The sequence below is a fragment of the Punica granatum genome, chromosome 3, assembly GCF_007655135.1.
Source record: "Punica granatum isolate Tunisia-2019 chromosome 3, ASM765513v2, whole genome shotgun sequence".
Classification (NCBI taxonomy): Eukaryota; Viridiplantae; Streptophyta; class Magnoliopsida; order Myrtales; family Lythraceae; genus Punica; species Punica granatum.
Genome location: NC_045129.1, coordinates 8,647,115 through 8,660,121, shown reverse-complemented (window position 1 = coordinate 8,660,121; position 13,007 = coordinate 8,647,115). Strand labels below are relative to the sequence as shown.

General features: G+C 40.5%; 3 protein-coding genes across 3 annotated transcripts; 1 reads left to right on the top strand and 2 right to left on the bottom strand.

Annotated features, from left to right (window-relative positions):
- The first annotated feature begins 969 nt into the window (after window positions 1–969).
- LOC116201113 (ABC transporter G family member 17-like) lies at window positions 970–3,813 on the top strand. The gene is made up of 3 exons (XM_031532222.1): window positions 970–1,512; window positions 1,750–2,489; window positions 2,592–3,813. Exons 1-3 carry the CDS (start codon window positions 1,015–1,017, stop codon window positions 3,592–3,594), a joined length of 2,241 nt encoding a protein of 746 aa, XP_031388082.1. The 5' UTR covers window positions 970–1,014; the 3' UTR covers window positions 3,595–3,813.
- A 19-nt stretch (window positions 3,814–3,832) lies between these two features.
- Window positions 3,833–5,161, bottom strand: LOC116201114 (protein BRICK 1). Its single transcript, XM_031532223.1, has 2 exons — window positions 4,932–5,161; window positions 3,833–4,190 (listed from the first exon to the last, which is right to left on the bottom strand). Exons 1-2 carry the CDS (start codon window positions 5,062–5,064, stop codon window positions 4,066–4,068), a joined length of 258 nt encoding a protein of 85 aa, XP_031388083.1. The 5' UTR covers window positions 5,065–5,161; the 3' UTR covers window positions 3,833–4,065.
- Window positions 5,162–6,730: 1,569 nt separating this feature from the next.
- Window positions 6,731–12,693, bottom strand: LOC116199110 (MADS-box transcription factor 23-like). The gene is made up of 7 exons (XM_031529402.1): window positions 12,334–12,693; window positions 8,449–8,527; window positions 8,012–8,073; window positions 7,572–7,671; window positions 7,436–7,477; window positions 7,273–7,356; window positions 6,731–7,185 (listed from the first exon to the last, which is right to left on the bottom strand). The coding sequence occupies exons 1-7, from the start codon at window positions 12,513–12,515 to the stop codon at window positions 7,060–7,062; spliced, it is 675 nt and encodes a 224-aa protein (XP_031385262.1). The 5' UTR covers window positions 12,516–12,693; the 3' UTR covers window positions 6,731–7,059.
- Between the last annotated feature and the right edge of the window lie 314 nt (window positions 12,694–13,007).

Genomic DNA, 13,007 nt, shown 5'->3' with positions numbered 1-13,007 from the left:
TGCTGGTGATGAATCGTAACTAACCTGGCACAGTACACTAGTGCTACTTGTTCCATTTGGTCACAGAAAAACCAAAAGAGACCATTTCTATCATCAAATTTGGTAGTCGTATACATGTCATAGGGTATTGTTATTTCCGCCGGACGTGAATATATTGAAGGAGAAGTGTAGAGAAAGGGAATGTTTTTTAGTTGCTCGCTATCACATGAAAGCTATATCGAGTTCGATATCTTGTCCTATCAGCATCACAAATGCGAGGAACTTGGCGACTGGGTGTCCCGCGCATATTCTAGGACCCATTAACATACAAGAAATATGCATGTATGTCCTCGAAGGATAGATATTGACTTGCACACCTCTTTGGAGCTTATGCCAAGGAAACTGCATGATAACTAGATCATCCTCATCGATTACTTAAGTTTGATGGAGATTTATCAAAAGATAGGCCATTAACTTTAATTAATTACCCAAGAAGAGCTAAGTAAAACAAATCAAAAAAATAGGAGGCAATTCCAGTGCCAGCACGCACACACGACCAAACGATGAAGAAAACAAGAAAATGCAAATCCTTCCTTTTCGAACATTCCCAAACCCAAAACGGATCCTTCAATGAAGACATCCTCAATTCCCACATAGAATTTATCTCCAAAATCCCAATTCAAGGGGGAAAAAAATCATGAATTATGTTACAGTTGGCAAACTTCATGTTAGTAAATAGATTTTGTTTACGGTGCAAGATTTACAACGCACTATAAAGCACTTTATGGTCAAGACAAGCTTATATCTAAGTGAGAACAAATTTCAACCAATAGACTGAGAATACCTTGGAATCTTAATTAAAGAAATAAAACTATTCAGAAAAAGATTACCATCTCCTCCAGCTGTGGGATATAACTATCATTCCCTTTTCTTGTCTTATTCTTCGACGTCCCTTTTAATTCCCTCGACTCCCACAAAGTTTCGGAAAGAAAAAGGAAGGGCGATAACATCCTAGGAGTGTACTTCTTTTCCCCCATGGCCCGACAAGGAAACGGACATCGCCCGGACGCGGTGATCGACATCTCGAGGTCGCCGCTGCCCACGGCTGTGAACTTCACCGGCGGGCTGGAGTTCACAGGCCTGACCTACACGGTGGTCAAGAAGCAGAAGATTGATGGGAGCTGGGTCAAGAGGGATGTGGACCTGCTCCACCACATCACGGGCTATGCACCAAAGGGCTGCATCACGGCTGTAATGGGCCCCAGTGGAGCTGGGAAGTCCACGTTCCTTGATGGGCTCGCGGGGCAGATCACGAGCGGGAGCCTCAAGGGTAGGGTCTCCCTGGATGGTTTGGAGGTTAGTCCGAGCCTCATCAAGAGGACCTCGGCCTATATAATGCAGGATGACCGGCTTTTCCCGATGCTCACAGTGTATGAGACGCTCATGTTTGCAGCAGATTTTCGACTGGGCCAGATCCCGACGGCCGATAAGAGGCAGCGCGTGGAGCAGTTGATTGAGCAGCTTGGGTTATCAGTAAGTTGTGCTCTCTAATGCCTCTTTTTAACTTGTGAAAATGGTTAACTGAAAGATATGAGGCTGCTCGGAATCTAAGTTTGTTTACTTTATTCTATTTTTGTCCTCGTAACCGAACTTCGGTCTAAGAGATATCAACGACTGTAATTGACTTGGTCGGAAAAATATCCATTAAGTCAGTCTATACAATATACCAGGGCATCGTCTAATGATTGTTTGCATTGCTACTAATTGTAGTCGACCCGAAACACCTACATAGGAGACGAGGGCACACGAGGTGTGTCAGGAGGGGAGCGAAGGAGGGTCTCGATTGGGGTTGACATCATTCACGGTCCATCCCTGCTATTCCTCGACGAGCCAACCTCAGGGTTGGACTCCACGAGCGCCTACAGTGTGATCGAGAAGGTTCAGGACATCGCCCGCTCGGGCAGCACCGTGATCCTCACTATCCACCAGCCTTCAGCAAGAATCCAGCTCCTGCTGGACCACCTCATCATCCTGGCCAGGGGCCAGCTCATGTTCCAGGGATCCCCGAAGGACGTGACGCTCCACTTGCGACGTATGGGCCGCAAGGTTCCGAAGGGAGAGAACTCGATTGAGTACCTCATAGATCTGATCCAAGAATACGATCAATCAGAGTACGGGGTCGAGGTTGTGGCAGATTTTGCCCGCACTGGAATGAAGCCCCCAGCACTGTCCGATGAGCAGAAATCCCTCTCAACAGTTGCACCAACCATAACTCCAAAACCTGAGGGCAGAAACCACCGGCAAGTCCCCAGTCATGTAGGTCACCAGGGGAGACGGCTCCCCCTAGAAACAAGCGTGCAGTACTCGGTCAATGATTTTGACCGCAGTGTGAGGAGTTCGTACAACAACACGCCGAGGTCTTGGACTCCGAGCCACAGTGGAATCATGCAAGCCCTGAGGCTCACCCCGACTAGGCAGAAGAATGATGGAAAAATGCAACAAGCAATGAGGTAAAGAATCTCCTAACTGTCGAACACTCCTAATTTCTGATTAACATGGACTTTGGAACTAATATTCAGGCATGACATCATTGTGTGAATCTATATATGCAGTTCATCCCCGAGTAATTACTATGTGCGCTCGAGCGAGATCTTACAGGGGACGCCAACACCCCACAGTAGTGACTACACAGTGAACGAGAACGATTACCTGACCCCTGGGGCAGGCGCCCAGAACAGGGATGGGCCCAACAACTACCAGCATCAGCTGGGCCCCAAGTTTGCCAACTCCTTCTTCCCGGAGACCTGGATGCTGATGCGCCGGAACTTCAAGAACATCCAGCGGACCCCTGAGCTCTTCCTTTCAAGGCTTGTGGTCCTCACTGTCATGGGCGTCATGATGGCCACGATGTTCACCCATCCGAAGGAGACCACCCAGGGCATCACTAACCGTTTAAGTTTTTTCATCTTCACTGTCTGCCTGTTCTTCTTCTCCTCCAATGATGCAGTCCCCGCCTTCATTCAGGAGCGCTTCATCTTTATCCGAGAAACCTCACATAATGCTTATAGGGCCTCCTCCTACACCATTGCTGGTCTGATCACTTACCTACCCTTCCTTGCTCTCCAGGCTGCAGTCTATGCCGGGATTGTCTGGAAGGCCCTGGACCTGCAGGGGCCTTTCCTCTACTTCCTCCTCGTCCTCTACATCTCCCTTCTCTCCACCAATTCCTTTGTAGTTTTTGTGAGCGCTGTGGTACCAAACTACATTCTGGGTTATGCAGCAGTTATTGCCTTCACTGCTCTCTTCTTCCTCTTCTGCGGGTACTTCCTGAATAGCCACGATATTCCACAGTACTGGAAGTGGATGAACAAGATATCCACCATGACATACCCTTATGAGGCGCTACTGATGAACCAATATCAAACTAGCGATCGATTCGGGAGCAACCAAGCTGGAGGCAATATTACGGGGAATGATATCTTAAAGGGGCTCCATATATCAACACGAGGATCCGACAAGTGGAAGAATGTGTATATAATGTTGGGTTGGGCAGTCCTATACCGCATCCTTTTCTACATAATTCTTCGTTTTGCTTCAAAGAACAAGAGGACATGAAGGAAGATCATCAAGGGAAAGGGGGTGGGTTCACGAGCTTCTGGAATTATATATATTTTTTGTTTACTACTATGTTAAATGTCTCTAGTAGTTTTCCAATACCAAATAGGGTTAATATGAAACTAGCAGATGGATGTAGAACTTATTTTAAGATACGTGATGACAATGACTTAACAGCAGCAAGCCCATTGATAAGGAATATGTACAAGCAAAATGTGTGGTAATTGGAAAAAAGGCATGAAGACAATGGAAGAAAGCCCGTTCTTTTTTGCATTACTCTATCCATGAACAAGCTATTGTCCGAAGAAACACCGAGAAACAAAATGCTTTCACATACACTGGAAACTATATAAGTAGAGACCACCCTATCATACTAATTTCAGATCGTGATGCTCTTTAATATGACTGTGGAACCTTCAGATGGTAGGCACTTACAGATATACAGCACTCTTCCAAATTGTTCCGGGAACCTCATGTGTTGAAAAGAGAAGGGTTTGCGGATGCAGTGCCCACCTGGACTTCGAGCAGCTCAAGCCTGCGCTCTAGCGTATCGAGCTTTTCGTTTAGTGCTGCCAATTTACTCTTTGTCGTGGCCTCTGAACAAATAATAAGTTTCCCAGGGTTAATACATAGCAAATTGTCGATGATGGGAAACACGAACAAACCAGTCGAGCAGAAGCACAACAGCAAACAAACAGGAAGAGGACCATAAAAAATCATCTAAGTATCTAAATTTTAAACTAGCTTTGAAGATTTGCAAACGAATACTGCTTCTACAAAAGGTGAAACATTCGGGTTGAATTATGAGAAAATCCCCGCATATTGTTAAAAAACATCAACCCATCATCATTCATGTGAATTGACTGAGCGGTTCCATAAGTTACAGTGGCGGCAATTTCCGAGAACGAAGATCCCATCACCTGCCTCGATTTTTAATTCAGAATTCCAAATTTTGAGCTGAATATGCACCAAATGCCAAATAAATACACATTATATGAAGCCGATTTAGAACATGAATGAGGGGTTGGATCGATATACTGATAAGGCCCTGACGGAGACTTCATCGATAAGCACGACTTTTTTTTTTTTTTTGATAGGTGTCGAGAAGCACAACTAGATCCATCAATTCAATCGCGTTAAGTGCCTAATTACAAAGAACACATGGGGGAAGGTTAAGCTAAGGAGAGATTTCAACAACCAAGGAGCCTCAGCAATTGAGGAATTGATCTTAAATCAGGAGTCCGACGCATTTTCACAGCTCGGTGAACGACTTCTCGGGCAAGATGAACAGAAGAGATCCGACCGCGGGGAGGATCAGGGGAAGTGAAGAAGCTCACCGAACTGAACGAGGAAATCGAAGAGGCGGCGAACGTTGAGGGAGATGTGGGAGATGAACTCGCGATTCTCCCAGTCTGCTTGCACCGCTATCCCCACGTTCACCGCGTTCGTTATCCCTCCCGCCCTCGCCATTGCTTCTGCTCCGATCGAACACACGCAGAGAGAGAGAGAGAGAGAGAGAGAGAGAGTTGCTTATCCGCGGGGGGAGAGGAGAAAGAGAAGAGAGCTGGATGGACTGCTGCAGATCAAGCCGAAGAGAGGAGCCGAGCGAGTCACGGGAACCTCCGACTCAAATCCTCCGACAATCTCCGAAACATTCCCCGCGTGGCATTTTTGTGATAATCTCCAGAAATCGAGTCCAAAACTGAGAACTGGACTCAGGAACGAGCCCAGTCGAAATGACCTACAAGAGGATGCGTTTGGCTGTTGGATTCCTCGACCCACCGAAATGAAAAGAACTCTTATTATTAATCACTGACCCATCTTTGCCACTTCCATAACCACCGGTGGGTGCATCTGCTGACCGCTGGTTCAACCACCACCAGTTGGTTCCTCCAACCGGGAAATCCTCGAACTAATGCATTTCGAACAATGCATACGGATTGTATGTTATATAAAATGCCCATATTATATTTCGACAGAATTGAGTGGGGTAAAGAAATTTTTTAAAAAAAAAATTGGTATCGACACTAAGTTTATAACTTCTTTAGTTAAATCATCTCTAATTTTTATTCCTCCCAAACGTTGCCTTGCCTCCTTCATTTTCTTGGTACGGTCTTATGTAAAGCTTTAATTCCAATATTTACCTCTCTAGTTTGAAGATGATCTGAACTCGAAATGCACCTTTACAGTTACAGTCGAAATATATGAACTTCCCCTGAAACTTGGGAATATGTCTCGATTCACTCCAAAACACAAAGTTGTGGACAGTTCCACCCCAATTTCAGGGTGCCAATTTTTATCAATAAATAAAATGTGGGGTGCATTATGAAACATGTTGAGAGTTAAGAATGAGTTAAGTTCCACATCGAAAATATAAGAGGAATTTCACAAGTTTATAAGAGTTTGGGTATTACAACCTATCAGCTCAAACTTTTGGATTGGAGATGAGCTCAATCACTTACAGGTCCAGTGAAATTTTACGTTGTATCAAATAAGACTATGCTTTCATGCACATGTGAGTGGACTCACACCACGCTAGGTTTAAGGTGTATTTGTGAGGGTAATCGAAAATGCGCTTGTATTGGTCCAAGTGTGGCTAGGTCCAGTTTCGAGGCAGCCAAGAATGCGTCTCATTTTAAGTCAGGCTCGAATGCGAAACTCGTGGTTAGTTTGGTTTGTCTCCCCTCGTCCGAGTACAGAAGAGGATGATCGGGACGTGACACATGATGGGGAATTCCATAAGTTTGTAAGAGATAGAGTATCGCAACCTATCAATTTGTGATTTTGGGTTCATGTTAAGTCAAGCTCGAGTGTGGAACTCATGGTTATTTTGGTTTGTCTCCCCTCACTCGAGTACAGAAGAGGATGATGGGGACGTGGCACATGATGGAGAATTTCACAAGTTTATAAGAGATTGAGTACTATAACTTATCAACTTGCTTATAGGTTCAGTGAAATTTTACATAGTATCATACGAGTAAGATTTGTATTCCATGTGAATCAGATCGTTAAAGGATGTACTTCAGTCCTTTTTACGGTTCATAGTGTGTCAGCGAATTACATACATTTTATATACCAGCAGGCTCAGGGGCTTAGGTCTTATATATTCTCATTCAACAATAAGTTCACTTTCATATGAAGGCATGTCAAAGTTGCCAAATGTTATTTTATTTCCAAATTGTTTACAGATGACAGAACTTTTACAGTCGGTCGTCTTGCTCCAAAACTTTGAGATCATTTATGTTTCTTGACATCATCATTTTTCGGTTCTTGATTGATGCTTTATCCTATATCTTAAGATGTTACCTTCAATAATCACTGAGCTTGCGTTTCTTCTCCGCATTCTGTTAGGTGTCTGTTGCAACTTCCCGACGCAGACCAAGAGAAGCAGAAGAACATAGTCATAGTTGTCTTCATTATTCCACAAGCCGGCAAAGAGAAGCACTTCTCGGCTCTCTCAGTATTCTAATCTTGATGTTCTGGCTGGCTTAGCTGCAAATGTATGGGGATATGCGGTTCTTCTCTAGCATTTAAACCGTATGGAACAAAGGTACTTCCATTGGCCGAGCTATTGTCCATTGTGCTACAGAGCTGTTTCATCAAGTTGATCCTTAGGCTTGCCATATACCCATGCTCATACATATCAGCCTTAAGAAATTGTGTGCTACACAAAAGTACCTTTCTGTACAGTTCGATGTTCTCCTGACGGATGAGGTTCACCTTCTTGTACAGTTCCACATTTTCCTGATGAATAATTGTTCCCTGCAATAAACCGGTTAGACAATTTATGTATGTATGAGCAACAGAAGGTGTAGCGAGACATGATGCCGTCGGGACATACCTTCCTGTTGAGCTCTTGAATTTCATTCGTTAAAATTTGTTCCTGGAAAATTCAGAGTAGAGTGAGTGATGCATCTGATTCTCATGAGTTCACGACTGATTTACTAGAACAATATCTAAATGACGTAGCTTTGTACCTTTTTCATTCGCACACCGCGCAGGCTCATTTCCAATTGGCTCTCTAAGTTCTGTAGGTCCTTCACTCCAAGACCGGTAATTTGCTGCCCCATCAACTGCCTGTCTCAGGAAAATGCCGTAAGTCCTATTGAAGGCTAAATCCCTTCATTGGTCAAGGAAAACGCTTCAAGACATATAGTTTCGGGTAAAGTTGCACTACATTTCAGGGGAGCAAATTGCTCGGTTACCATCTCTGTCAGTCGAGCATTTTGATATTATTAACTCTAGAGGAAACTTCGGGACAGTAGAAAGTTTACAAACTTCTGCTTAAAGAATTGGAAAATTACAAATCAATTTTGCTGTGAATCATACGCTATTTCGAGATGTCATATGCATCCAAGCAAGGTACCTTCTGTTACAGTAGTTCAGGTTATGTATACCCAGAGAGAAGGGCTATTACCGATGGTTTTCTCGCAAGATCTCTAGTTGTTCCCTTAAGATTGCTGCCTCTCGTTGCCAAAACTACAAGTAAAATGGGAAAAGGCGAATCAATGCAGGGCTAACATATAAACCTGATTCAATATTTGTATATGCCAGTAGTGACACAACATTTACAGTTCCTGATCTTAATGGAGCAAATGTAAGAGAGCACGTATGCCGAAACTCTTTTGGCCTTGCTACGCTGAGACATCGAATGGGAAAACTGAAAGGGTGAATATAAGTGATCGCTAACAACAAATTGATCTCTTTTATAATGCGAGATCCAAATGAAAGATCTAGGAGAGAGGCTAGCTAGTTGCTTTGGCACAAGTTATTGGAACATATTCGAGTGAAGATATGTCTCGACATGCCTCACAGAATACAGTTTTAACATGAAAAAGATTGGTATGTACATACCTTGGCCTCTGAAAGTGGATTTACGATCTGCTGATGCTCCTCTTTCGATGTGTTGTATCTTTGGATGATTGATTTCATGCTGATGTGATTGAGCAGCAGAACAGTTAGACCAGGAACAATCGAAGAGGATCAAAGAGTTTGAATGGAAAAGATTTCGGTAAAAGCTAGACACCAGTTAATGGTTAATTACGAAATCTGAATTAAGTCGTTAATGCTGATACTTGAAGAGGGGGTTCTGAGTCACGGTCGACTTCTTAATGCACATTATGCGTATCTCTTTTTTTCCAAGTACAAGCATGTTAGCACAGAATTGATACGATGCATTCTCGTCCTATCATTCCTAACTTCTCTGTTCACTGCAGGACTGGCTTCTCGAGACTTTTCACCACATCCAATACATTGACGCGAACAAGCCAACAGCAATAATAGCATGGCAAAAGATCTTACACAATCTGGTTCGGAGCCGCCACGGCTTTGTGGTTTCTTACAAAGCTACATGTGACCCCATGTTATTGAATTTGATGTCTATGAGCTTGCAAGTTTCTACATGCGACCCTTACATCTATGCCAAGTGAAAGTGAATCAGTGAAAACATGATGTAAAAATAGCCGGTTCAGTTCTCTATGCTAATTGTGGTCGACATCAACTATTTGTTTTCGGTTATATAGAAAACAAATGTAGAAGTCCCGCACAATTTGTGGCACTACACCAACCTCCCTTACCCTTTTCGAATAATATTGTCTAGAACAAGTTGTTGAGCAAAGACGGTGCTTCTCAAGGCAACTTTTGTTTCTCCATATGGAAACATCCCATGATCATTTGGGGTCATCTCTTTCCATTGTTGGAAAAAAGAAACCTTCAATTAGCTATTGTCACCTTTATAAGGCCAATTCAGTTTCACACATTCTCAGTGCATGCCCATGTTAATATGATTGACAAATTCTCTCTCTTCTATTCAAAAGTCTATACAATTTTCCAACAAAATAACTAGAAAATTGCTCGTCGTTTTAATATAACAAAGTGATCACGAGAAGTAGTCACCCAAAAATTAATCATGAGAAGTTTTCAACCTGTGCATTCCTGGCTATTTTACTATGTGAGCACTCTTGATAAATGATTAGTTTTTTTTTTCTTTTGGTTACAAGAGAAGTTACGAACCTAGTTCAAAATAGGTAAACGAAATAAAGGGGCACAAGACCTAGTACAATGAAAGAAAAACCCCAAATAATTAATAAATGGGCACGGGTAGTCTCACTAGGTATCGAATCTGCGACCTTCATATCAACATGCGAAGGCGTGCAATACTACGCTACACCCCTTTTGATTAGGTAAATCAAAATTCATTAAATTAGGCTCTACAAAATTTACTTATAAAAAAAATGTTCTACAAAATTTAATTGGTTCGAATTATATACAATAGTCCCCCCGCAACATTCGAGACACAATTAGAAGTCAATTCAATTGTATTAGAAAACTCACTTCTAGTATAATTACTAATCTCCCTCGGAATTATGATTTGATTCCAATTTCCAGTTTCTTCCTTCTCCATTCTTCCCAATTAATCACACAAATATATATACTCCCTCCCCTCTCTCTCTTTCTCTATAAATTTCATTTAAATACTTAAACAATAAATAGAAAAAAGAAAATAAATAAAAATAATACAAAGTGTAGGATATTTTTGGAAGTGATATCTGCCTTAGCCCTAACTATAACGGTCCAAAGCCAACGAAATTCATCGTCGGGTAAACTCCGACCCACTCAAAACCCAGTTACCATAGGAAATATATCATAAAGATCTCTTTCTCTTTTCTCTTTTTTCTTTTTCCCCTTCTCCATATCTTCTTCCTATAATTTCTTCTTCTTCTTCTTTTCTTTTATTTTCTTTTCTTTTACATCACGATATTATTTTTATCATAATTCTGGAAAAATCAATGACGGCAAAAATTTCATGTACTCAAGCTGTAAGCGTCCTTCCATTTTAATTCATGTTATAATTAGTTATACAATTAACAATCCGTCCCTAACTATAGCAGGAGCCATCATCTAGCTCTCTTATTAGCATTCAGTGGACGCAAGCAATTAGTTCCAACAAGCCAGTTGTAAGCTTATATATGTATGTATTGATACAGATTGAATGGATCATACAAAGTATTGGGATTACTCGAAATTTAAATTTATTCCACTGCCTTGGGAATGGTTCATATTTGAACAGACACGTTAAATTAGAAAAGTATATATTGGAAGGCCACGTAAACAAGATAATATTTCGAGTTTAGGTAACATGGAAGTTGTTCTTGTGACCACAGAGTCTATACGCATTTTTTTCTTTTTTATGAGTAGAGTCTATACGCGGTTAGAGTGCTTATGAAAAGTTATATTGGTACCAAGACAAAGCGCTTCCTCTTAATTCGTTGGTTAACTTTCATAATAAGACATTTCCCTTCTTCTTTTTTTGTCCTTCTCTTTTTAATAAATCATAAAATGAAATTAATAAAAAGAAACTCCATGTAAAAGGAAAACATACATATCTATCTAGTCTCATCAAAGGTAGAATATATATTATCATCAGAGGAGAAGTTATTTTTTGGTAGGAAAAAAAAAAAGAAATTACTTTTCTAGGTGAAGGGAAAAATTTGGTGAATTAGAAAAGGGAATTTTTTAACAACTTTATTTCATTAACAGCAAATAAGGAAAAATATTGGTGTCAATTATGATGTTAATATACCACAAATTTTTGTTATTAAATATTAAAGAAATATCAACATACTGATTATTTCTTACTGAGTTACTACAAAGTGAGATTTTGACACATAAAGTATGATTTAGTATTAAAAGAGGGTGTAGTATAGTGACTCATGCTCTCACTTAGTAAGTAAGAGGTTTCATATTCGATATTCAGTGGGATTACTTGTGTCCTTTTATTAGCTATTAAGATTTATATTTCATTGTACTATACCTACATACTTCCCTTCTAATCGAAAAAAATGTATGAGTCAGTTTTTGTTAACTATTCCAACTAGTAAAACCATCCTAATGCAGATCATCCTATCATTGTTCTACTGTTCTATATAAGATGGACTAGCTTTTCCACCGAAAAAAGTGGACTAGCTAGCTAGCTTGTCATGAGTACCATTATCCCAGTCCAATTTAGTCATTTACAACGTAAAAATTATAAGAAACGCGATTTGTGTGAATAATTAAATCAAGGCGAGAAGACCACAATCCAAACTTTATTAGTCACTTCGAGTAAATCGTCGTTCCTGTATATTGGTGGCTCTAATTACATATATAGTCCCCATCAGTTTATTTGTAGACGTTAAGTAGATAGAAAGTCTAATGGGCGAAGCTTTGTTAAAACTATTTGCAGTAAGGGCCCTAAGGGGTCATTTTGTATTCGATTTTATAACAGTCTTCTCCTGCTCCTGTTTTTGTTTTCATATGTCATTTATCGTTTTGTGAATCTTATGTGATCTTCTCCAATAAGATCATCTCTATTAATGAAATCTGAATGAATTATTAAAAAAAAAACCATTATGGTAAGGTTATCTTATAGATTAGTCGATTCAAATGATGGTTTTTGAAGAATAAAAATTAGGAACAATGTATTCAACCATGTATGCCCTTTGATCCTTCAAACAATGCATGTTTCGACATTTGAATGACTAATGAAACAAGTGAGTTGCTTTTGCAACTTGGCTCCAAAGTTGAATACAAAAATGCCAATTACATATTTAAAACTAGAGGATCAAAATAATTACCAAGACCGAATAAAACGAAAAAAAAAAAAGAAATTTATTATAACTAGTAATCTAAAGAAAACTAAGACCTGTTCTTGTTCATCTAGATTTTCAAGGGGAAAAAAGAAAGAGCGAAATCATTTACCTGGTGCTTGCAAACTCGTAGAGCTTCCCTGTGCTTGAGAAGATCACAAGCCCGACCTCCGCATCGCAAAGAATCGCCAACTCCTTTGCTTTCTTGAGTAACCCTTTCCTCCTCTTTGAGAAGGTCACTTGCCTGCTTGTTGAGTTATCGATCCTACGAATCGCGATCTTCCCCCTCCCCATGTGTGCCTTCTCTTTCTCTTTCTTTTAATCGCTCTCTCTGATGATCTATCTCTGAAAGGACGATCAAACGAAGCTCGATTCTCCAGAAGGGAAGATATGCTAGGGTTTCAGGCCGAAAAAGGATCACTTTCCCGGCATTTGCTTAAGAATGAAGAAGATGAGCAACTAAATTAAGAGGACTTTATTTAACACCGTTGCCTACCAAGAAATTATATGTGCTTATTAAATATTATTATTGTTCATGTATTTTAAAAAAAGTTTTCTTTTGCCCTTAACAAAAGATTTAAAAAAAGACTAGTGGGAACATTTTTTTAATGGAGTTTTTAATCCCACAGTCCATCTAATAGATCATTGACACGTGCAAAACTCGTGGAAATGATGTCATGAGTTTTTTTTTTAGTAAATAAGCAATTCCGTCCCCGAGTTTCGAGATTTACATCGATTTAGTCCATCACGTTTTGGTTACACCAATAATGTCCTCGAGTTTTGAAC